The following is a 24,881-nucleotide window of genomic DNA, read 5'->3' on the forward strand; positions in this document are numbered from 1 at the left end:
GCTGCTCCTGTGCCGCCCCTCCTCGTACCCACGCCTCGTACCCACGCCTGCCCCTCTCTCTGTGCCCTCTGCCCGTCTGTCTCCAGCTCCATCGACCTTCAGTCCTTCATGGCGCGAGGCCTCAACAGGTGAGGGCCGCGCTCCCAGCCCGTCCTGGCACCTCAGCTCCTCCGCCTCTGCCCCGCCCTCCAGGCCTCACCCTCCTGCCTGCTGCCTGCGATGCCCGCTTTCTGCCCCTCCCTGCGGGTCCCACTTTCCCCCAAGGTCTGTGGGCTCCTCGGGCAGGTGCCAGCCAGCGGCCTCACCCTCCGCGCCTGTGCCCTCCCTCCCGGCAGCTCTATGGACATGGCACGCCTCCCCTCGCCAACCAAGGAGAAGCCGCCCCCGCCCCCTCCCGGCGGGGGCAAAGACCTGTTCTACGTGAGCCGGCCGCCGCTGGCCCGCTCCTCCCCGGCCTACTGCACGAGCAGCTCGGACATCACGGAGCCGGAGCAGAAGATGCTGACTGTGAACAAGAGCGTGTCCATGCTGGACCTGCAGGGCGACGGGCCCGCCGGCCGCCTCAACAGCAGCAGCGTCTCCAACCTGGCCGCCGTCGGCGACCTGCTGCACTCCAGCCAGGCCTCGCTGACGGCCGCCCTGGGGCTGCGGCCCGCCCCCGCCGGCCGCCTGTCCCAGGGGAGCGGCTCGTCCATCACCGCGGCGGGCATGCGCCTCAGCCAGATGGGTGTCACCACGGACGGGGTCCCTGCTCAGCAACTGCGCATCCCCCTGTCCTTCCAGAACCCTCTCTTCCACATGGCTGCTGACGGGCCGGGGCCCCCAGCGGGCCACGGCGGGGGCGGCAGCCACGGCCCGCCCTCCTCCCATCACCACCACCACCACCATCACCACCACCGAGGTGGAGAGCCCCCAGGGGACACCTTTGCCCCTTTCCACGGCTATAGCAAGAGCGAAGACCTCTCCTCGGGGGTCCCCAAGCCCCCCGCAGCCTCCATCCTTCACAGCCACAGCTACAGCGACGAATTTGGACCCTCTGGCACAGACTTCACCCGCCGCCAGCTCTCACTACAGGACAACCTGCAGCACATGCTGTCCCCGCCGCAGATCACCATCGGCCCGCAGAGGCCTGCGCCCTCAGGGCCCGGAGGAGGCGGCGGCGGGGGTGGGGGCGGGGGTGGCGGGGGCCAGCCGCCCCCCTTGCAGAGGGGCAAGTCTCAGCAGTTGACAGTCAGCGCTGCCCAGAAACCCCGGCCGTCCAGCGGGAACCTATTGCAGTCCCCGGAGCCGAGCTACGGCCCCGCGCGCCCTCGGCAGCAGAGCCTCAGCAAGGAGGGCAGCATTGGGGGCAGCGGGGGCAGCGGTGGCGGAGGGGGTGGGGGGCTCAAGCCCTCCATCACCAAGCAGGTAGGTGAGGGTGGGAAGGAGGCAGGGTGGGGAGGGCGGGAAACGGGGTGGGGGAGCAACCTGAAGTTAGAATTTTCGCCTCTCATTCCTTCAATGACCGTGTAGCCGGCCCTGGTGGGCGCACTTGTAATCCCAGTACTTGGGAGGCTGAGACAGGAGGACTGCAAGTTCCCAGCCAGCTTCAACTACTTAGGCCCTCTGCAGTTTAGTGAGGCACTGCTTCAAAATAAAGAATAAAAGGCCAGGCGTGGCGGCCCATGCTTTGTAATCCCAGCATTTGGGAGGCTGAGACAGGAGGATCGAGGTTCACAGCCAGCCTCAGCTACTTAGTGAGGCCCTTCGCAACTCAGTGAGACTGTTTCAAAATAAAGAATTAAAAAATAGGGCAGGGGGTGTAGCTCGGAGGTCAAATGCCCCTGGGTTCCATCCCCAGACCCGCAAAAAAATAAAAAAATAAATAAATAAATACATAAATAAATAAGACTAGCCAGGCGTGGTGGCACACGCTTGTAATCCCAGCATTCGGGAGGCTGAGACAGGAGGATTACAGTTCATGGACAGCCTCAGCTACTTGGGCCCTTTGCAACTCAGTGAGAACCCTGTTTCAAAATAAAGAATGAAAAATAGGGCTGGGGGTGTAGTTTGGTGGTAGAATGCCCCTGGGTTAAATCCTCAGTACCACAAAAGTAAATAAATAAATAAAAATAAAAAGACTAAAAAATATGCAAGTTAGACCCTGTTTCAAAATAAAGAATAAAAAATAGGGCAAGGGGTATAGCTTGGGGGTCAAATGCCCCTGGGTTCCATCCCCAAACCTGCAAAAAAAAAAAAAAAGACTAAAAAATAGGGTGGGGGGTGTAGCTTGGAGGTAAAATATCCCTGGGTTCCATGCTCCATCCCCAGTACCACAAAAAAAAAAAAAAAAAAAAAAAAAATTAAAAAATAGGGCTAAGCCGGGTGTGGTGGCACACACTTGTAATCCCCGCACTTGGGAGGCTGAGACAGGAGGATCGTGCAGGTTCGAAGCCAGCCTCAGCTACTTAGTGAGGCTCTCAGCAACTTAGTGAGACCCTGTTTCTAAATAAAATATAAATTAGGTCTGGGAATATAGCCCAGAGGTAGAAAGCCTCTGGGTTCCACACCCAGTACCACCAAAAAAAAAAAAAAAAAAATAGGGCTGGGGGTATATCTTGGAGGTAGAATGCCCCTGGGTTCAACCGCCAGTTCCCAAAATAATTTTTTTGTGTGTGTGGGTCTGGGGATGGAACTCAGGGGCATTTGACCTCTGAGCTACACCCCCTGCCCTATTTTTTTTTTTTATTCTTTATTTTGAAACAGGGTCTCACTGAGTTGCGAAGGGCCTCACTAAGTAGCTGAGGCTGTCCACGAACCGCGATCCACCTGTCTCAGCCTCCTGAATGCTGGGATTACAAGCGTGCGCCACCACGCCCGGCTCCCAAAATAAAATTTAAAAAATGAATGTGTCAGGTTGGGCATGGTGGCACACGATTGTAATCCAGCGCTTGGGAGGCTGAGACAGGAGGATCACACAGGTTCGAAGCCAGCCTCAGCTACTTAGTGAGGCTCTCAGCAACTTAGTGAGGCCCTGTTTCCAAATAAAATATGAAATAGGTCTGAGAGTAGAAAAAGGCCCTGGGTTCAGTCCCCAGTACTACTAACACAAGACAAACGCATGTGTCTGGTGGCCCCACACCCCGCCATGTGCTCTTTAGGCACTGGCCAGGTGGTGAACCTCAGATGCCTAGCGGTCACCTCTTGCGCTCAGGCACGAGGGCTGGGTGCGCACGGCACTGCCTCCCTCGCCCGGGCCCACTCTGAATGTGCCTCACCTTCCCCCGCCTCTCTGCTGTTTGCCCAGCACTCTCAGACACCGTCCACGCTGAACCCCACGATGCCAGCCTCCGAGAGGACCGTGGCCTGGGTCTCCAACATGCCTCACCTGTCGGCTGACATCGAGAGCGCCCACATCGAGCGGGAGGAGTACAAGCTGAAGGAGTACTCCAAATCCATGGACGAGAGCCGGCTAGATAGGGTACGCCGGGCCCTGCCGCCCCAGCCCAGTCCTGCTCACGGGGGAGACCTGTAGTCGCTCCAGGGAGTGGTTATGGTAGAAAGAAAAGACAAAGTCCCGGCCCCTCCCCGGAGAGGATCTGAGTCCAGCAGGTGCCACACACAGGTCTGCCGAAGCCAGTTCAACTCTTTGTGGGTTCTGTACACTGTGGACCGTCTGGGGAGAAATGTGCTGTATTCTAGGCTTGCTGCCACGTTCTTCCCCGGGGAGGACCTCAGCCCCACTCCCCCGACTGCTCAGGAGAGGAAAAGTGCCTTCAGCAGCCAGCGGGCGCTCCGCAGCTGGGGACACGGGCGCCTGTGCGCGATGCCTGGGCCAGGCGGCCGCTGTCCTGGGCCTCCGTGGCGGAGGCTCAGTGGGCCAGGCTGCCTACAGGAGAGAATAGTAAAGTGTCTTGGTGGGCTGAGGGCACGCACAGATACTTAGAAAGTTCCCTGGGGAGTGCCCGGCATGGGGGTGCACGCTTGTAATCCCAGCATTAGGGAGGCTGAGACAGAAGGATTGTGGTTGGAGGACAGCCTCAGCCACCTAGTGAGGCCCTTTGCAACTTAGTGAGACCTTGTTTCGTGGCACACGCTTATAATCCCAGCATTCAGGAGGCTGAACCTGGAGGATTGTGGTTCACTGACAGCCTCAGGTACTTAGGCCCTCTGCAACACAGTGAGACCCTGTTTCAAAATAAATAATAAAAAATAGGGCAGGGGGGAAAAAAAATATATATATATATGTGGCAGAGGCTGTAGGTCAGAGGTTGAATGCCCCTGGGTTCCATTCCCAGACCCCCCCACACACACACAAAACAAAAAGACAAAGAATGGAAAGCAGGGTGGGGGTGAAGCTCAGGTCGAACGCCCTGGGTCCCATCCCCAGTACCTCAAAAACTAATCAAAGGGGCCCGAGGAAGAGGTGCCTGCAGGGTTAGGCCACTGTGAAGAACATGTGAGCCCAACCGGGGAAGGAGAGGCAGGTTTCTCGGGGGAAGTGGTCTTCAGCAAAGGAAATGTTGGGACTGATTTCGATGGGCTTGGCTCTGCAGGTTCCATGAAAGAATTAATGCCCCCAGGCAGCCATCATAGGTGACAAACACATCTCTTCTCTGTAACTAGGATGGGGTTGATTATGTGCAAACCCTGTTTAGAGGATAGTAAAAATCAAATTATTTTTTTTCCCCCTGGCACCCAGGGCATCCTACCTCTGAGCTACATCCCAGCCCTTTTTGTTTTATTATTTGTAAACAGGGTCTAAGTTACAGAGGGCCTCACTAAGTTGCTGCATTTGGCTTCGAACCTGCGATCCTCCTGTCTCAGCCTCCCAAGTACTAGGATTACAGGTGTGTGCCACCATGTCCAGCTCAATAGAACTTTCTTTTTTTTTTCTTTCTTTTTCTTTTTTCCTTTTTTCCTTTTTTTCTTTTTCTTTTGCGGGTCTGGGGATGGAACCCAGGGGCATTCAACCTCTGAGCTACACCCCCTGCTCTATTTTTTATTCTTATTTTGAAGCCGGGTCTCACTGAGTTGCAGAGGGCTTCACTAAGTAGCTGAGGCTGTCCCTGAACCGTGATCCTCCGGTCTCAGCCTCCCGAGTGCTGGGATTACAAGCGTGCCCACCACGCCCGGCTGCTTCAATAGAACTTTCTGCAGTGATGAAAATGTTCTGTAATCTGCTTTATTCAGTCTGGCAGCTACACATGACTAAGTGGCTGCTGTATTCGACGTGTGGCTTGCTGTGATTCAGGAATTAGATTTTTGTTGTTATTTAACTTTATTTACTTTTTTTTTTTTGCAGTACTAGGGATGGAACCCAGGAGCATTCTACCTCTGAGAGACACCCCCAACCCCATTTTTTATTCTTTATTTTGAAACAGGGTCTCACTGAGTTGCAAAGGGCCTCACTCACTAAGTAGCTGAGGCTGTCTTCGAACCGCGAAGCCTGAGTGAGGCCCTGGTGTGATAATAATAATAATAATATAAGCTGGGTGCAGCAGTGCATTCCTGTAAGCCCAGCACTTGAGAGGCTAAGACAGGAGTCGCAGGTTTGAGGCCAATCTCAGCAACTTAGTAAGACCATTTCAAAAATAAAAATGGTAGCTGGGCATGGTGGCGCATGTTTGTAATCCTCCTAATGCTTGTAAACGCTTAGGAGGCTGAGACAGGAGGATCACACAGTTTCGAAGCCAGCCTCAGCTACTTAGTGAGGCTCTCAGCAACTTAGTGAGACCCTGTTTCCAAATAAAGTATAAAATAGGTCTGGGAGTATAGCCCAGAGGTAGAAGGCCCTTGGGTTCCATCCCCAGTACAACAACAACAACAACAAAAAGTGGAAAAAAAATGGTACTTGTAATCCAGTAATTGGGAGGCTGAGACAGGAGGATCCAGGTTCTCTGGTAGCCACAGCTACTTAGTGAGGCCCTCCACAACTTAGTGAGATCCTGTTTCCAAAATAACGAATAAAAAATCGGGCTAGGGGTATAGCTTGGTGGTAGAATGTCCCTAGGTTCAATCCCCAGTGCTACAAAAAAAAAAAAAAAAAAAAAAAGGCTAGGGGTAGCTTGGAGGTAGAATGGCCTAAGAATAAGTTAAATAAATAGCTATCCGTGGTAGTGGCTATCGCTTTTGGCACAGCGCTCGACTCTAAAGCCAGCAGGGCAGGTGAAATGGCTCTTCATAGCATCCTTGGCCCCAGAGTCCCAGGTCCTGTTACAGAGGCATCTCTGCACCCTCCGCCCGGGACTCCCCAGGGCAGAGGCGTCTCTGCAGGAGCAGGGATGGCCCCAGCTTGGGACCGACACCCACTTGGTCTTGCATTTCGGGTGCAGGTCACTCAGGGCCCGGGTGTGGGTCTGTGACCTTGCGTCACCTTGGGGGAGCCCAGGCATCCCAGGGTGCCGGGCGGCGGGCAGGGGCAGGGCAGCTGCCCTCACGGTGCGGGGTCGTGTGCCCGGCGGGCAGGTGAAGGAGTACGAGGAGGAGATCCACTCGCTGAAGGAGCGGCTGCACATGTCCAACCGGAAGCTGGAGGAGTACGAGCGGCGGCTGCTGTCCCAGGAGGAGCAGACCAGCAAGATCCTGATGCAGTACCAGGCCCGGCTGGAGCAGAGCGAGAAGCGGCTGCGGCAGCAGCAGGTGGAGAAGGACTCGCAGATCAAGAGCATCATTGGCAGGTGAGGGGCGGCCCGGGGCGCCCGCCAGAGCCCGCCACTGTCCTCCCGGGCCCAGGCCCTGTGCGCAGGCCAGATGGCCCTCTGCTGTACCCTGCCAGCTCTTCTGGTGGAGGAACTCAGGCTCTGGGAAACGCATTGTCCCACCATCACGGTGTCTGGGCACAGCCTCGGCCACCTGGCCTGTGAGGCACACCCCAAAGCTGAGCAGGAATCCCTTGCAGAGAGGCCCCCGGGAACCCCATCCTGCGCAGAGCCTCCCTTTCCCGCCTTGGAGGGGCATTCCACCAGAGGGGCTCCTTTTAGCCTCTGCTCTGTTATCTCAGCAAGGGGGTGGGTCCTACCCCAGGTCCATGGCAGCCCCAGCCAGCTCCGTTCTGATCCATTATCAGTTTTTTGGGTTTTTTTTTTTTTTGGTGTTACTAGGGACCCAGAGGCTTTCTACCTCTGGGCTATACTCCCAGACCTTTTTTATACTTTATTTGGAAACAGGGTCTCACTAAGTTGCTGAGAGCCTCACTCAGTAGCTGAGGCTGGCTTCGAACCTGTGTGATCCTCCTGGCTCAGCCTCCCAAGCGCGGGGATTACAAGCGTGCGCCACCACGCCCGGCTCATTATCAATGTATTTCTGAGTAAGGTTTAACTAGAAGGAAAGGGCTTCTTGACCTGAAACATTTTCTTTTTTTTTTTTTTGGGGTGGTACTGGGGTTCCTGGAAGCCCTTCTACCTCCGGGCTACACTCCCACGGGCTACACTCCCAGACCTATATTTTAACATTTTTATGTGGAAACAGAGTCTCTTAAGCCAGCGAGGCTGGCTCCGAACCAGTGCGATCCTCCTGTCTCCGCCTCCCAAGCGCGGGGATGACAAGCGTGCGCCACCGCCCGGCTGACCTGAAACGTTTTCTAAAACTACTTCTCTAATGGATACAGTTCATGAGAAATGACCTTGAGAGCCTCCACCGGAGAGGCTCGCGTCCACGGCCCCTCCTGGGCCGGGCTGCCCCGAGGCTGTCGCTGGAGGTGGCATGGGCCTCAGAAGCCTGGCGGAGGCACAGGCTGTCACGTGATGGGGGCCTCAGGGCCCTGGAGTCAGGCAGAGAGCAGGCCCTGAGCAACCGGGAGGCTTCCGAGTGGTGGCCGGAGGAGGATGCCCGAGGCTTTTCCAGGGGGCTGAGGGTCGCCCGGGTCGGGGCCAGGAGCGGCGTGCTCGCCACTAACCCCACTGAAGCCCGTCCCTTCAGACTGATGCTGGTGGAGGAGGAGCTGCGCCGGGACCACCCCGCCATGGCTGAGCCGCTGCCGGAGCCCAAGAAGAGGCTGCTCGACGCTCAGGTGGAAATTACAATGTCATTTATCTTCTCCGTGTCCCATCCGCATCCATCCCACTGTCCTTCGTGCTCTCCGCGGCGCCCCAGCCCATGGCCATCCGTCGCCCACTGTCCTCCGTCGTCCCCGCCCCCGTCTCCATCCCATCGTCTGCCTGTGTCACTCGGGCCCTGTGCCTTCCTGCCCGGCCCCCCAGTCCTGTCTGCGTCCCAGGACTCAGGACTCTACCATCCCCAGCTCCAGGGACCCCCCCCACCCGCCATGGTCTTGAACTGGAGTTAAAGGCGCGGGAGTCAGCCTCCCCCAGGCGCTCCCTCCTTGGGCCAGGAGGGCAAGAAGTTGCTCTTAGCTAAAATGGAGCACAGCCGACTGAGCTGTATTCTCCGGAGGCCCTGGAGACTTGGGTCCTCCTCTCCTGTCTCCTGGCTCCCGCATAGCTTCTGGAGGTCTTGAGGGCCTCCCCCGGAGCCCCCTCCCCTCGGGGTTTAAGGCCAGCCTCCCCCTCAGGCCTCCCCGCACCCTCCGCTCACCTGCTTTGCCAGAACTCTGCTCTTTCCTGCCCGCACTCCTCCTTCCTCCTTCCTCGGCTCTGACACAGGCCTCCCCAGCCGCCCGCCGAGGCTCCTGACCCCGCCACCCCACTCTCTCCCCCTGCAGCTCCTCATCAGGTAATTCTCCTGGTTCCGCTTTGACCACGGGCGGAGGACACAGGGGGAGGTGACTCCGGACCACTGCAGGTTGGTCGTGAAGCCTACTCCTCACTCTCACTGCCACCCGCCCCCCCACGCCCAGAGCGCCTCAGGGACCCTCCCCACACCTGCACAGAGCCCTCCCAGGCACCGCCCAGAGGCCTCGGCTGACGCCCCCACTGCCCTGCCCTGCCCTGCCGCCCAGCAGAACTGAGCCTGACCTAGCCAGCCCGCACACCGCAGGCCACACCTCCCGCACCCTGCCTCTCCAGTGTTCGTCTGTCACCCCCCATTTCACCAGCGCGTCCTAGGGGCGGGGCGGGGTGGCTTTGTTCACGGGGGTGGAGGGTCGGCTTGGGGGCCCGGCTGTAGGGGCTGTGCCCCCCCAGCAGGTAGGTTGGGTTTCCTCCCTCCTTCCCTCTTCTCCCCTCTCCGCTGGGTGGGAATTGGGAGTGGGCAGTGACTGGGGACCTTGGGCCCTGGGGAGACGCCTTGAGGCTTCCCCACCGCAGGCCAACTGGCCGCCAGGGAGTCCCAGCAGGCTGAGCCTTTGAGTCCCAGGCAGAGCTGCCAGGGCAGCTTATTAAATAACCCCTGCTCCTGTCAGCGCACCCTGGGCTGCTCACCGGAGCTGCTCCACCACCCAGGGGCCTTGCCAGACAGCCCTACGTAAGAAGCCAGGAAACGGGGACCTGTCAGCCACGGGCGTTATTCTGAGCCGCTTTCTTTCCCCGGGACTGATCTGCAGTGGGCAGCGCTCCTCTGCCTGCCCAGCCTCCCTGTCACTGTGGCTAGCATCTGTAAACAGATGCCAAGAGGCACTGGGGGCCTCGCCATCAGAGGCCTCCTGCGGTGGATTCTTTTGTAAAGAATAATGGTGCCCTCATTTGTCTGCTCTCTAACTTTGGGTCCCCGGGGGTGTGGGCTTGCCCATGCCCTGTCACCAGCAGACAAGCAGAGGTGGGCCCTGAGGGTTCCTTCCCCGCTCTCCTTCCGCACTCGGGTGCCCCAGCGCACAGTGCGGAGCGCCCCACAAACTGGCAGGGCCACTGTGCCGGAAGCCGGGGTCCGGGTGACCCGAGAGGTGAGTCGTCCACTCCCATCTGTAGGCGACACCGGTCAGACCTGGCTCCGTTGCTAGGCCCAGACGCCCGTGGTTCCTTCTAAACCACTTGTAGTGATTGGTCCTAATGCAGCTCAGCCACGCACTGGAAAATTAGTTTTGAGCCCGAAATTTCAAAAGCCCAAGTGAGGGCGCAGAGCGCGGAGGGTTGGGGGGCCTTTCTCTTCTCTCCCTGGGGCAGGTGCCTCCGGAGGACAGGAGGTGTTAGATAAGACAGCAGGGGGAGCAGCCAGTTCCTGTCTGCAGAAGGCGGCCCTCCCCCAGGCCCCTCCCTCATAGCGCTCCCCTAATCTGGGATGTTATATTTGAGAAGATGGCCACCCTGAATAAGTGACCGGACTGAGTGACTATTTAGTGAAACGCATGTCTTCAAATCTCTCCAGCAAGTAGGACTCGGTGCCCCCAGGCCTTGACTCCCGCCCCAGGGAGCATGCGCAGAGCAGACAGGCCTGAAAGGCCGTGCTGGTGGACTTTAAGTACCCCTCCCACAGGCAGACTCCCACCACCACTTTGCTCAGCCCACCCTTTCTTCACAGATAAAGGAAAGCTCAAGCCCAGTTTTTGTTCAAATTATGAGAAAAACCCCAGCCCCACAGGGGTTTGGATTAATGAGGGTTGGCTGTACTGCGCCCCAGTTGCTCAATACCGAGCTCCCACCTGGGGGTGGGGTGCGCCGGAAGGGTCCACGAGGGGCCGGGCAGGGACGCCAGGTGAAGCCGTGGGGCGGGCCGGGCCGGGTGGGGGTGGCTTCCTGGTGCGCCCTGGGTTGAAGGCTCGCAGCCTCCCCCCACTAGGAGTTTGGGGTGAGACTCCCCATCCCAGAGGATCTTGCAGGTGAGAAGCCAAAGTGGAGGTGGGGGCTGCCCAGGACAGGGAGACGCCCGCTGGGGCCGGCGTCCAGGCCCCGCGAAGCGTCTCAATAAGTCCGCGCTCTCCTCTTTGGTGTTTTGCAGGAGAGGCAGCTTCCCCCCTTGGGTCCAACAAACCCGCGTGTGACGCTGGCCCCGCCCTGGAACGGCCTGGCCCCCCCCGCCCCGCCTCCCCCGCCCCGGCTGCAGATCACGGAGAACGGCGAGTTCCGAAACAGCGCAGACCACTAGCCCACCCAGCATCACGACCACCACCCTCCCCCCCGCGCTCCCCACCCGGCACGAGGGCCGCGGGGCGCCGCCGCCCCCGCGCACCATTCCCAGGAGACCAGGGCCCTCGGCTGCCCTGTCTCCCTGTCGGGTGCTGCCCCTCCTGCCCCCGGGACCCTTGCCCAGGACGCCTCCCGCCCCACACAGACCCCTCCACTCCGGGGTGCTATCCCCACCCTCTGCCTCACCGGCCCCGAGCACTGGGGACAGACCCCCCACCCTGGGGTGCAGCACCTCCAAACTTTCAACTTCAGGGTGTTTTTTTAGCAGTAACCAGAGCTGACAATCTAACCCCGCCTCTGCCCCCTTGTTATGGGGAGGGGCCCCGGCGAGGGCCCCTTACCCCTTGATTTCTCAGGAGCGTCTGGGGGCCTCAGCACAAACTCCTCCTCCTCCCACTCTTAGATGTACTCCCTCCCACCCAGGACCCAGATGGGGTGGAGGGGCCACCGGGGCAGGGAGGGGGCGGCAAGGGCGAAGGGGGGCTGTCTCCCCTTCTTCCCACACCTGATCTGCTCTCGGCTGGTCCCAGAGCGGGGTGAGGGGGCTTATGCCCCCCCCTCCCCCAGTGTGTTGGGTGGGTGGAACTGAGGTCAGGGTGAGGGGTCAGGGTCCGGGGTGTGTGTTGGGGAGGCCAGACTGGCTGATCAGCCCTACCTGGCACACGCCGGCCCCTGCCCTCCCCGCTCCCTTGGTCTCTGCTCCCAGGGGGAGGGGGGAACTTACTCTAGGAAAAGCCATGTCTCCCTCCCCCAGGGTGGGGGACCTGTGTTGGAGGAGGGGTGTTGGGGCCCCTTCCGCGACTCTGTCCCCGCCCGGGAGGTAGGACAGGGCTGGGCTCCCTCACCCCTCCCGCCCGCCAGCTCCGCAGTCTTTCGGTGTTTCTCTGTACATAGTTCTCTGGCGGGACAGGGAGGTCGGATGGATGGGGCTTGGGGGGTGGGCCGAGGGGGCCCCGCCCTCGCCGGCGCCCTCTTCCCTGACTGCTGTCCCTGCCCAGCCTCGCCTCCTCACCCCTTCTTGCGTTTGGTATTGAGACTTCCCGACTCCAGCCTTCTTTCTTTTGTATGGACAGCCCTTCAGTCCCGTCCCTAACACATACACCCAGCCGGGGCCAAATTTATACTTCTATAAAAGTTGTAAATATGTGAAATTTTATCCCCGTGCCCTTTCCTCTGCTTTCCCTTTCACCCTACCCCGGTACCCCCTTCCTCCTCTCTTTGGCTGTTGTAATTATCTGGGGTTTGTACTGTACATATGGGGGTGTGTGTGTGTGGGCTGGGGGCGACCCCTCTGTACAGAGCTTCCCGGCCCCTCCCCCACCTAAAGGGCAGGAAGATGTTCTTCCTACCTGTTTTATTTTGTTTTCTCGTTCTCCCTGCCCCCCTCCCAGCCTTCTCTGACCCCCACCGCTGCCCCCCTTTTCTCCACTCCCAGCCCCATTTCCTTTTTTTCTGGAGTGTGTGGTGAAACAGAAAAATCATGTTTAATAAACGGAGATTGTTCTTTTATCGCTGCGTTGACTTTATTAGCCCGACCAGATGGATCTCCAGAATGACCAGCAGGGTGACAGGACGGCCGTGTGTGTGTGTGTGTGTGTGTGTGTGTGTGTGTGTGTGTGTGTGTGTGTGTCCCAGCCAGGGCCCCACCACAGCTTTCTGAGAGGAAGCCAACAGCCTGCGAGCAAAGCCACTGGTCCGTCTCCGGTCCACTGTCACTCCCCCGCCAGCCAAAAGGGGTCAAAGCCACTGGTCCGTCTCCGGTCCACTGTCACCCCCCCGCCAGCCAGAAGGGGTCTTGTGTTTTAAGCAGGGGCCTTGCCCTAGCCAAGGTCCCCCAAGTCCGCGCTCTCCCTCGCCCACTGCTTCACTCAGCGGAAAGCAGCAGAGTCGGGGCCGGTGGCATTATCTAATAGAAGAATCCAAGTATATACTTACCGACAGCTTTTTTAATTGCCTAGAAATAAGATTTAACTTGTTGGTTAAAATGCTTCTGTGCGAAATGGAAGAAAGAACCTGGCTCCTTAGCAAGTCTTGGTCCCGGGCTCTCCACTGGCCAGCCGAGGGGCTCTCCCGGCCTCGACTTCCCCAGCAGGGAAGATGGCAACACCGACCTCAGGGCCGGTGGGAGGACCCGAGGTGATGTGGGCAGGTGCACACAGCAGGTGCCCAATTAACCTCGCCCCTCTCGGCACCTGCGAGGAAGGGCGAGGAGGGCGCTTCGCTCAGTCCCCGGGCCACGCCGCTTCCCGAGCCCGGGCGCCCGGCAGCCGCGCCGCGCCGCCCTCCACCTGCCAGGGCAGCGAGGCCCGGCCAGCCCCGCCCCCGGGCCTGCAGCCAATCACCACGAGGCTTGTAGGCCTCCGCGCGCCGATTGGCTGCGGCTTGGCCCCGCCCCGCGCGGCGGCGGCGTCCGGCGGCGAGAACGCGGCTTCCGGCCCGGGACGGCGAGAGGCTGCGGAGGTGCGCGGCGCGCCGCGTGGGTGCCGCGGGCCGCGATCGGTGTGCAGACGGCGGGCGCCTCCGGGGCCCGCGGGGCCGAGCCGAGCGGCGGGCGGCGGCCGTCCCGGGCCGGCGAGTCCGGGCCGTGGCTGAGGAACTCGGTCGTCCTCTCCCGGGCCTGCACGGTTAAAAGCCGGTGGGTGTTCTGCTTTTGTTTCCTGGGTGGGCGGGACTGCCACCAACCGAAAAGTTTCCAAGTGTTGCTTCGGACGACTGTTTGAAGAGACCTGGTTGGCGCCTGGTGCAGGACTTCCCTGACCCCCATTTCTTCCTTCCGCAGCCTTCGTCGCCCCGAGCCCACCCACCCCCTCCCCGCCCGCTGGGATCTCTTTCGGAGGCGGCCATGGATGCCCCGACGTCTTTGCCCCCCGCAGCCCCGTCCCTGATCTGCAGTCCAGCTCCACGGACTATCCAGATCGAGTTCCCGCAGCACAGCTCCACGCTGCTGGAGTCCCTGAACCGCCACAGGCTCGAGGGAAAGTTCTGCGATGTGTCCCTCATGGTGCAGGGCCGGGAGCTCCGGGCGCACAAAGCAGTGCTGGCGGCCGCCTCTCCTTACTTCCACGACAAACTGCTCCTGGGGGACGCGCCCCGCCTCACCCTGCCCAGTGTCATCGAAGCCGATGCCTTCGAGGGGCTGCTGCAGCTCATTTACTCGGGGCGCCTCCTCCTGCCCCTGGATGCGCTCCCTGCCCATCTCCTCGTGGCCAGTGGCCTTCAGATGTGGCAGGTGGTCGATCAGTGCTCCGAGGTTCTTCGGGAACTAGAAACTTCAGGCGCCGCGATTTCAGCCCGCGGAGCAGCCTCTTACCACACGCTGCTCTCCGCCACGTCCTCCCCGGGTGGCTGGTGCATTCGCTCCGCACCTTTCCAGACCCAGGTGCAGCCCTCCGCCGCTACCGAGAGCCCCACTTCCACTGAGAGCCCGGCTGGAGGAGAGGGGAGCGAACTGGGGGAGGTGCTACAAATTCAGGTAGAGGAAGAAGAGGAGGAGGAGGACGACGAGGAGGAGGAGGAGGACGACCAGGGGTCAGCAGCCACCCTGTCGCAGACCCCTCAGCCTCAGAGAGTACCAGGGGCTTTCACCCGGGCTCGGGCCTCCCAACCTTTGCCGGTACCTGCGACCCCCCGCAGACTTCCAGAGGGTGAGAGTGCATCCCGCGAGCCTCCCGCCCCGCCGACCCCCAAAATCATCTACATTAAGCAGGAACCCTTTGAGCCTAAGGAGGAGCTCCCGGGAGGCGGAACTCAGTCTGGGGGAGCAAAGGAGGAGGTCAGAGCAGTTCCTGGGGGAGGAGACGCGGAAGGAAGCGGGGAGCTGCGGTTCCTGCTGCCCTCAGGAGCGGGGGCAACACCCGAGGGAGGGGGCCCCTCCTGGAAGCCAGTGGACCTTCATGGGAATGAAATCCTGTCCGGGGGTGGAGGGCCTGGGGGGGCCGGGCAGGCGGTGCACGGGCCCGTGAAGCTGGGGGGGGCGCCCCCCGCCGACGGGAAGCGCTTCGGCTGCTTGTGTGGGAAGCGGTTTGCCGTGAAGCCCAAGCGCGACCGCCACATCATGCTGACCTTCAGCCTGCGGCCTTTTGGCTGCGGCGTGTGCAACAAGCGCTTCAAGCTCAAGCACCACCTGACCGAGCACATGAAGACCCACGCCGGGGCGCTGCACGCCTGCCCCCACTGCGGCCGGCGCTTCCGGGTGCACGCCTGCTACCTTCGCCACCGGGACCTGTGCAAGGGCCAGGGCTGGGCCACCGCCCACTGGACTTACAAGTGACTCCGGAGGCCCTGCTGACTTCTAGGACGGGGGCGCCACTGCTGCGGATGGGCGCTCTCCCTCCACGTCGCCCAGTCCGGAGCTTGCAGGCACGATGGACCTCTTGTGCCCGGGTATGCGCCTCAACCTGGCAGATTTGGAAGTTCAGATTTTTGTTAGCCACCTTGCAGAAAAGAGATTGATTAGCCAGGAATGGGGCACCACACTGTAATGCCAGTCCCTGAGAGGCTGAAACAGGAGGATCGCAAATTTGAGGCCAGCCTCAGCAGATTAGTGAGACTTTGAGCAACCTAGCAGATGAGACTCTGTTTTAAAACAAAACATAAGCCGGGTGTCACGGCCCATGCTTGTCATCCCAGCATTTGGGAGGCTGAGACAGAATCGTGGTTCACAGACAGCCTCAGCTGCTTAGTGAGGCCCTTTGCAACTCAGCGAAACCCTGTTTCAAAATAAAAAATTAGGTCTCAGGTGTGGCTCAGAAGTAGGATGCCCCTGGGTTCCACCCCTAGTACGGCAGGTTTTTTTGTTTGTTGTTTTTGCAGGTCTGGAGATGGAACCCAGGGGCATTTGACCTCTGAGCCGCATCCCCTGCTGAATTTTTATTCTTTTTTTTTTTTTTTTTTGGTGGTACTAGGGATGGAACCCAGGGGCCTTATACCTCCAGGCTATACTCCCAGACCTACTTTTTATATATTTGGAAACAGGGTCTCTTAAACCAGCTGAGACTGGCTTCGAACCTGCGCAATCCTCCTGTCTCAGCCTCCCAAGGGCTGGGATTACAAGCGTGCGCCGCCACGCCCGGCTTTTATTCTTTATTTGGAAACAGGGTCTCGCTAAGTTGCGGAGGGCCTCACTAAGTAGCTGAGGCTGTCCATAAACCACAATCCTCCAGTTTCAGCCTCCCAAATGCTGGGATTACAAGCATGCACCACCATGCCCAGCTTAAAAAAATTTTTTTTCTTTTAAATACAAAAACATAAGCCAGGTGTGGTGGTGCACACTTGTAATCCTAATACTTGGGAGGCTGAGACAGGAGGAGCACAGATTTGCAGCCAGCCTCAGCTACTTAGTGAGGCCCTCTGCAACTTAGTGAGACCGTTTCAAAATAAAGGACCAAAAAAAAAAAAAAATAGGTCTGGGAGAATAACTCAGAGGTAGAATGCCCATGGATTCCATCCCCTGTACCGCAAAAAAGAAAAAAGAGATGGGCCCACTAAGTTGGAGAGGGCCTCAGGTTGCTGAGGCTGGTTGAGAACCTGTGTGATCCTCCTGCTTTGGCCTCCCAAGTACTGGGATTATAAACATGCGCCGCCTGGCTTATTTTTTAATTTTGTAACGGTCTCACCAAGTTGCAGAGGGCCTTTTAAGTTACTAACGCTGGCCGAGGGCGTTTGATCCTCTTTTAGCCTCCCAAATACTGGGATTACACACATGCACCGCCACACCTGGCTTCTAAGTGTGTGTGAGATTGGGGATTAAACCCGGGGCGGTCCACCTCTGAGCCGCATCCCCAGCCTTATTATATTTTTGACTTTGAAACAGGGCCTTGCCAAGTAATAGCGGCTGGTCTCCCACCTGCGAGCCTCCTGCCTCGGCCTCCCAAGTGCTGGGATCCCCGGCATGCGCCACCCCGCCTGGCTCCCCTTTCAGCAGAGTCGAGCACTTTAACAAGTCGGGCATTCAGCGTGCCACTTCTAGAACCCGCTGGAGGAGCGCGTGTCCGCTCCCAGCCTGTGCCTCTTCACCTTGGACCCCTCCGGTGACTCGCGTGTCGATGATGGCAAGATGTCTGAGCTCAGGGGACAGCGACTGACTGGCAGGGCGCCGGGGCGAGCTGCAGGAGCTGAAGGCAGAGCGGAGCGCAGGGCGGTGGGAGCCCGCCTCCCGGTCCTCCGTGCCCTCGCAGGCAGGGGTGAGGGGTGGGGACGGGTGGAGAAGCCTTAGCGGTCTCTTGCTCCCAATAAACTGCCCTGGATCTAAAGCGACACTGCACTGGATTGAGTGGTTTGTGTGGAGAAGTGAGAACGGCTTCAGGGAGGACTGGGTTCCTTTTGCAGCTTGGTTATATTGATATTTAAAACAAAACTAAAGGATAGCTACAGTACTTCACAGAGCTTGCTGTCCTGGACTCGGGCCTGATCTGCGCAGAATAACCTTACTAAGGTGAGTTGCCTTGCTTCCGGAGTCTGAACGATGACCATTACTTGGTACGTGTGTGTGTGTTGCTGGGGATTGAACCCAGGGGCAATCTACCTTTGAGCAACACCTCCAGCCCTATATTATTTTTTGTTTCAAAACGGTCTCATTAGGTTGCTGAGTCTGTCCTCAAACTGCAATCCTCCTGTCTCAGCCTCCCAAGTACTGGGTTACAGGTGTTTGCCGCCTCTCTCTTTTTTTTCCCTTTGATGCTGATGGTCCAGCCCGTGACCTTCTGCATGCTAAACATGGGCTCTACCACTGACTTAGACCCGGAGCCCTAGATTTCCTGAGAGTGGGGTGTGTTGACACATGCCTGTAATCCTAGTATTTGGAAGGCTGAGACAGGATCACAGGTTTGAGGAGGCTCAGCAAGCAGTGAGACCCTGTTTCTAAATAAAAATAAAAGAGGGCTGGGGAGTAGCTTGGAGCTAGAATGCCCCTGGGTTTAATTCCCCATGCCACACACACACACACACACACCAAATTTCCCAGGAGAAGTCAGGCACAGTGGTGTATGCCTGTAATCTCAATACTTGGGAGGCTCAGATGGGAGGATTATAAATTCATGGCCAGCACTAACAATTTAGTGAGACCCTGTTTGGAAATAAAATGGGCTGGGGGTGGGCGTGGTGGTGCACGCGTGTAATCCCAGTACTTGGGAGACAGACAGGAGGATCTGGGCTTGAGGTCAGCCTCAGCTACTTAGACCCTGTTTCAAAATAAAGAATAAAAATAGGGCTGGTTGTGGCCGGGCACACTTATAATCCCAGCATTCGGGAGGCTGAGACCAGAGGATCACGGTTCGTAGACCACCTCAGCTACTTAGTGAGGCCCTCTGCAACTTTGTGAGACCCTGTTTCAAAATAATCAAAAATAGGGCAGGGGGTGTAGCTCGGAGGTCGAATGCCCCTGGTTCCATCTCGTGACCTGCGGGGGCGGGCTGGGATGTAGCTCAGGGTTAGGATGCTCAGGTTCCATCCCCAGCACAGAAAGAAAAAAGGCTAGGCATGGTTGGCACACCTGTCATCCTCGTACCTGGGAGGCTGAGACAGGAGGATCACAGGTTTGAGGATGACCTCAGCAATTAGTGAGAAGCTATCTAAAAAATAATAATAATAGCCGGGCGTGGTAGCGCACGCTTGTAATCCCCACGCTTGGGAGGCTGAGACAGGAGGATCGCACGGGCTCGAAGCCAGCCTCAACTACTCAGTGAGGCTTCCAGCAACTTAGTGAGACCCTGTTTCCAATTAAAGTATAAAAAAGGTCTGGGAGTATAGCCTGGAGGTAGAAAGCCTCTGGGTTCCACCCTCAGTACCACAAATAAAATAAAATAAAATAAAATAAAATAAAATAAAAAATAGGATTCAGGATGTAGGTTGGAGGTAAAGGGCCCCAGGGTCTTGGATCCAAAAAAAAAAAAAAAAAAAATTGCTGGGCTTGGTGACATGCCTGTGCCTGTAGTCCTTATACTTGGGAGACTGAGGCTGGAGGTTTGCAGGTTCAAGGACGGCTTCATCAATGTAGCAAGACTCATTAACCTAGTGAAAACACGCTTCAAGACCAAAAAAAAAAAAAAAAAAAAAAAAATAGAGCTGGGGGTAGAGTTCAGAGGTAGAATAACCCTGGTTTCAATCCCTGGTACCACACACACACACACGAAGTTAAAATGGAAGCTGGGCATGGTGGTGCAATTTGTCATCCCAGCATCCCAGAGGCTGAGACAGGAGGATTGAGGTTTGAGGACAACCTCAGCTACTTAGTGAGGCTCTTTGCAACTCAGGGAGACCCTCTTTCAAAATGAATAAAAATACAGGGCTGGGGCCGGGCATGGTGGCCCAGCCAGCCTCAGTTACTTAGTGAGGCTCTCAGCAACTTAATGAAACCATGTTTCCAAATAAAGTATAAAATACATCTGGGAGTATAGCCCCAAGGTAGAAAAGTACCTGGGTCCCACCCCCAGTACCACACACACAAAAAAAAGTTAAAATGGTAAATTTTATATATATTTAACCACAATTTTTAAAAAATCTCTCAATGAAAGAATAGGCCTAGACATTGAACATCAGTAGCTACTTACACCACAAAACAGATAACCAGACATTCTGTTCCAGTTATGGAAAACACCACTATCGCCTATAGATTAGTTTTGCCAGAAATCCCATGCTTGTACCTAATGAAGCCTCAAGATGTACCAGTTTATGGAGGGCAGGGAAGCAGGTTTACCGTACAGTGGTGCTATAGTAAGCCTCACTGGGGCTGCAAAGAACTCTAAAGGACAAATAACCCATATTCCCCAGAAAAAATGCAAGGTGCTCTGGTTAGATACACAGTATCCCTCGAAGATCTCCTGTATTCACACTCAGAGCTCATGTGATGAGTCAGGAGGGTTGCAATCCATTGTGGATTCACTGGGTGGTAGTCTAGGCAGGAGGCCATGGCTGGAGGAGCCAGGCCCTGGGGTGTCTCCTCTCTCTCTCTCTCTCTGTGGTACTGGGGGTGGAACCCAGGGGCCTTGTACCTCCGGGCTATCCTCCCTGACCTATTTTAGACTTTATTTGGAAACAGATTCTCACTAAGTTGCAGAGGGCCTCACTAAGTGGCTGAGGCTGGCTTAGAACCTGCGTGATCCTCCTGTCTCAGCTTCCTAAGTTTATAAATGTGCACCAATATACCTGGCTCAAACTGTGTGTGTTTGTGTGTCTGTGTCTGTGTGACACTGGGGATTTAACCCAGGATGATTCTACCTCTAAGCGACCTCCCCCCAGTTCTATCTTATTTTTTATTTTAAAACAGGGTCTCGGTTGCTGAGTCTCGAGTTGCAGAGCCTGCCCCTGAGCCTCCGAGCCTTGAAGCTGGCTCGCTTGGTCTCTGTGATGAGAGCGGGGCCTTCCTCTCTCCCTGTCTCTCCTTCCTACCACGTGCCCTGAGTTCCACAGACCTGACCTAGCATGGACTGAACCCCAAATCTCCAAAAAGCTGTGAGTAAATAATTCTTTCTTGAAGTTGTGAGGTCAGTTGCTTAGGATTACAGCAGTGAGAAAGTTGACAGACGCACAGGAAGAGAAAGAAAAATGTGGAGTTTAGAGTTTAAAAGATATAAGCTGGGCGTGGAGGCACACACTTGTAATCCCAGCATCTGGGAGGCTAACACAGGAGTATCGTGATTGGAGGCCAGCCTCAGTTACCGAGTGAGGCTCTCCACAACTTAGTGAGATCCTGTTTCAAAGTAAAGAAGAAAAAACAAAGCTTGGAGCCAGGCGTGGTAGCGCAGGCTTGTAATCCCAATATTTGGGAGGCTGAGACCAGAGGATTGTGGTTCGCAGACAGCCTCAGCTACTTAGGCCCTCTGCAACTCAGTGAGACCCTGTTTCAAAATTTAATAAAAAAAAAAAAATAGGGCAGGGGCTGTAGCTCGGAGGTCGAATGCCCCTGGGTTCCATCCCCAGACTGCAAAAAAAAAAAAAAAAAAAAGAAAAAAGAAAGGAAAGAAAGAAAGAAAGAAACCCCTATGCTGGGCATGGTGGCGCACGCTTGTAATCCCTGCGCTTGGGAGGCGGAGACAGGAGGATCACACAGGTTCTAAGCCAGCCTCGCTGGCTTAAGAGACCCTATTTCCAAATAAAAATATAAAAAATAGGTGTGGGAGTGTAGCCTGGAGGTAGAAGGGTTTTCAGGAACCCCAGGACCACCAAAAAAAAAAAAGTGACCCCTTTGCTGGACATGAAGGTTCACACTTGCAATCCCAGTACGCAGAAGGCTAAGACAAGAAGATTGAAGATTTGAAACCAGCCTCAGCAATTTAGTGAGACCCTGTTTCAAAATAAAAAGTATAAATCAAGCTGAGGTGTAACCTGGAGGTAGATCATCCCTGAGTTCAATCCCCAGTCCCACAAAAATAAATAAGGAAAGAAGGAAGCCAGCCTAGCATGGGGGCGCACACCTGTAATCCCAGGAGATTCCAAGGCTCACGGCCAGCCTCAGCAACTTAGCGTGGCCCCGGAGACTTAGTGAGACCCTGTTTCAAAATATAAAATATAAGCCGGGCGTGGTGGGCACACTTGTAATCCCAGCATTCAGGAGGCTGAGATTGGAGGATCGCGGTTCCTGGACAGCCTCAGCTACTTAGTGAGGCCCTCTGCAACTCAGTGAGACCCTGTTTCCAAATAAAATATAAAATGGGTCTGGGAGTATAGCCCGGAGGTAGAAAGCCCCTGGGTTCTACCCCCAGTACCACCAAAAAAAAAGAAAGAAAGAAAAAAAGTAAGCGTGCGAGCTGGGAGGAGAGCACAAAGGTAGAATCTCCCTGGGTTCCCTGAACTTAAAAAAAAAGGTTAAAATGGTCAATTTTAAGTACATTTAACTATAATAAAATAAAGTTAAGATAAAAAATAAACATGAGTAAGCATTTACTTTGCTCTTTGAGGAAAAAGCTATTTTTATTTTGTTTATTTCTTTATTTTTTTTGCGGGTCTGGGGGTGGAACCCAGGGGCATCTGACCTCCAAGCTACACCCCCTGCTCTATTTTTTATTGTTTATTTTGAAACAGGGTCTCACAAAGTTGTGGAGGCCTCACTAAGCAGCTGAGGCTGTCCTTGAACCGCGTATCCTCCGGTCTCAGCCTCCTAATGCTGGGATCACAAGCGTGCGCCACCACGCCCAGCTGAAAAAGCTATTTTTAGATAACCAGTCGACCTAGGCGATGAGCAACATCCTCACAGAATTCTAGTTAATAAATGTGAAGGAAATAGAATTAGAAAAACAATTTCACAAATGCCAAAGAAATTACCGCCTTAAGCCGGGCATGGTGGCGCACGCTTGTAATCCCTGGCTTGGGAGGCAGAGACAGGAGGATCGCGCAGGTTCGAAGCCAGCTGCGTGTCCTGGCTTAAGAGACCCTGTTTCCAAATTAAAAGTATAAAATAGGTCTGGGAGGGTAGCCCGGAAGGTAGAAGGGCTTCCAGGAACCCCAGTACCACCACCAAAAAAAAAGAAGTTACCGACTTAGGAAAGGATTCTCGTTTGATGCTAACCAATCGGGGATTGTCTTGGGGTGCAGCTCGGTGACACGCCATATGCTTGGCATTTGGGTGTCCCTGGACACAGGCGCTGGGCACCTAAATAAGCCCCCATGTAGGCAGCAGTCTTCGCATTCCTGATAGCTGGCCCGAGAGTCTGAGAGTGTTCTAGCAGAAGGGAACGTTGATTACACTCGGTATGCCGACCCCACAACTCCCTCCCTCCTGGTCCATGGTACCCTAGTTCAGGCATCCCTCAGAGAATTCAATTTATTCCTAAAAACCTGTTGGATAGTGAGATTTTAGATAGTGGGAGTCTGTGTGTCATTATCTTAAATGGAAAAAATAATGATATATTCCAAACACATCTAAAAACTCCAACCAATTTCCTTTGTTACTTATAACACTCAACATAAATATATGACAATCAACTAGGTTTTTATACTTAAAACCTTTTTTTAATTTTTTCTTGCAGTACTACTGATTGAACTCAGGGGTGGCCCACTTTTGAGCTACACCCCAACCCTTTTTTTTTTTTTTTTGCAGTACCAGGGATGGAACCCAGGGGTATTGTACCTCTGAGCTACACCCCCAGCCCAATTTTTTAGTCTTTTTTATATTTGAAACAGGGTCTCACTGACTTGGTCAGGGCCTCACTAAGTAGCTGAGGCTGGCCTAGAACCAGGATATCCTCCTGTCTCAGCCTCCTGAATGTTGGGATTACAAGCGTATGCCTCCATGCCTGGCTGCCCAGTTTATTCTTTAAAAATCCAAAGTGAGCCGGGCGTGGTGGCGCACGCTTGTAATCCCAGCATTCGGGAGGCTGAGACCAGAGGATCGCGGTTCGCGGACGGCCTCAACCACTTAGTGAGGCCCTCTGCAACTCAGCAAGACCTGGTTCCAAAATAAAGGAAAATAGGGCAGGGGGTATAGCTCAGAGGTCGAATGCCCCTGGGTTTCATCCCCAGACCTACAAAAAAACAAACAAAATAAAGAATACAAAAATAGGGCAGGGGGTATAGGTCGGAGGTTGAATGCCCCCAAGTTTGATCCCCAGACCCGCAAACAAACAAAAAAAAAATCCAAAGTGTGGGCCGGGCGTGGTGGGCACGCTTGTCATCCCCGTGCTTGGGAGGCAGAGACGGGAGGACCGCGCAGGTTCAAAGCCAGCCTTAAGAGACCCTGTTTCCAAATAAAAAGTATAAAATAGGTCTGGGAGTGTAGCCCAGAGGTAGAAGGGTTTCCAGGAACCCCAGTACCACAAAAAAAAAAAAAAAAAAAAAAAAAAATCCAAAGTGTGTGTGTGTGTGTGTACACATGCCTTACTAGAAATTTAACCTGGGGTCTTGTTTGTCCTAGGCCAGCACTATGACTGAAATACACCCCCAGATCTGTTTGTTTGTTTGTTTGCAGAACTAGGATTAAGTCCCAGAACACTTTACCCTGAGTTACAACCCAGCCCTTTTTTTTTTTTGCGGTACTAGGGATGGAACCTAGAGGCATTCTACCTCCGAGCTACACCACCAGCCCTATTTTTTATTCTTTATTTTGAAACAGGGTCTCACTGAGTTGCAAAGAGCCTCATTAAGTAGCTGAGGCTGTCCGCGAACCCGGATCCTCCTGTCTCAGCCTCCTGAATGCTGGAATTACAAGCGTGGCCACCACGCCCGGCTCCCCAGCCCATTTTGTAAATTTTTTTGTGAGGGGGTGGTATCAGTTATTAAACCCAGAGGCATCTTATCTCTAAGTTAAACCCCCAGCCCTTTTTTATTTTTTATTTTGAAATAGGGTCTCACTAAATTGCTGAGGCTAGCTAGCCAGGAACCTGGAATCCTCCTGTTTTAGCCTCCCAAGTACTGGGATTACAAGCATACGCCATCACGCCTAGCCCCCCCCCAAAAAAATATATATGTATGTGTATGTATATGCATGTATATGTATATGTATGTGTATGCATATATGTATATGTATGTATGTGTATGTGTGTATGTATATGTGTATGTATATGTGTGTATATGTATATTATATGCATGCATGTGCATGTATATGTATGTGTATGCATGTGTGTATGTGTATATGTATGTGTATGCACATGCATGTATATGTATACATTTGTATGTGTGTGTATATGTGTATGTGTGTGTATATGTATGTGTATGTGTATATGTATATGTATATGTATATATGGTCTTCCTAAATTGCTGACACTGGTCTTGAACCTGTGATCCTCCTGACCCAGCCTCCCAAATACTGAGATAATAGGCCTGGGCCATCACTATAGAAGCCTGCCTGCCTTTCTTTCTTTCTTTTTCTTTTTCTTTTTCTTTTTCTTTTTCTTTTTCCTTTTCTTTTTCTGGTAATGGTGAATGAACCCAGGGGCATTCTACCCCTGAGCTCTGAGCTACACTCCCAGCCCTTTTAATGTTTGGAAACAGGTCTCACTAGGTTGCTAATAGTCT

The 24,881-nt window shown here is 55.1% G+C and overlaps 2 protein-coding genes across 6 annotated transcripts in view; both read left to right on the forward strand.

The window, feature by feature from the left end:
* The window catches only part of SYNGAP1 (synaptic Ras GTPase activating protein 1), a gene marked incomplete at both ends in the record, with an annotated part of 34,191 nt that extends 23,295 nt beyond the window's left edge, over positions 1-10,896 (forward strand). The window contains 6 exons of one of the 5 annotated variants that reach the window (XM_080710159.1): positions 87-128; positions 336-1,407; positions 3,287-3,460; positions 6,448-6,659; positions 7,900-7,990; positions 10,750-10,896. In XM_080710159.1, coding sequence (XP_080566285.1) covers positions 87-128; positions 336-1,407; positions 3,287-3,460; positions 6,448-6,659; positions 7,900-7,990; positions 10,750-10,896 — 1,738 coding nt within the window. Of the gene's footprint in view, positions 1-86; positions 129-335; positions 1,408-3,286; positions 3,461-6,447; positions 6,660-7,886; positions 7,991-10,749 lie in introns of those variants that run through there. The other 4 variants (XM_080710160.1, XM_080710163.1, XM_080710161.1 and 1 more) reach the window with 4 other exon arrangements.
* Positions 10,897-13,767: 2,871 nt separating this feature from the next.
* On the forward strand, positions 13,768-15,207 carry ZBTB9 (zinc finger and BTB domain containing 9; the record flags this gene model as incomplete). Its single annotated transcript, XM_080710103.1, has 1 exon — positions 13,768-15,207. Exon 1 carries the CDS (start codon positions 13,780-13,782, stop codon positions 15,205-15,207), a length of 1,428 nt encoding a protein of 475 aa, XP_080566229.1. The 5' UTR covers positions 13,768-13,779.
* Positions 15,208-24,881: the final 9,674 nt, after the last annotated feature.

Source organism: Muscardinus avellanarius (genome assembly GCF_963383645.1).
Source record: "Muscardinus avellanarius genome assembly, chromosome: 14".
NCBI classification, from domain to species: Eukaryota; Metazoa; Chordata; class Mammalia; order Rodentia; family Gliridae; genus Muscardinus; species Muscardinus avellanarius.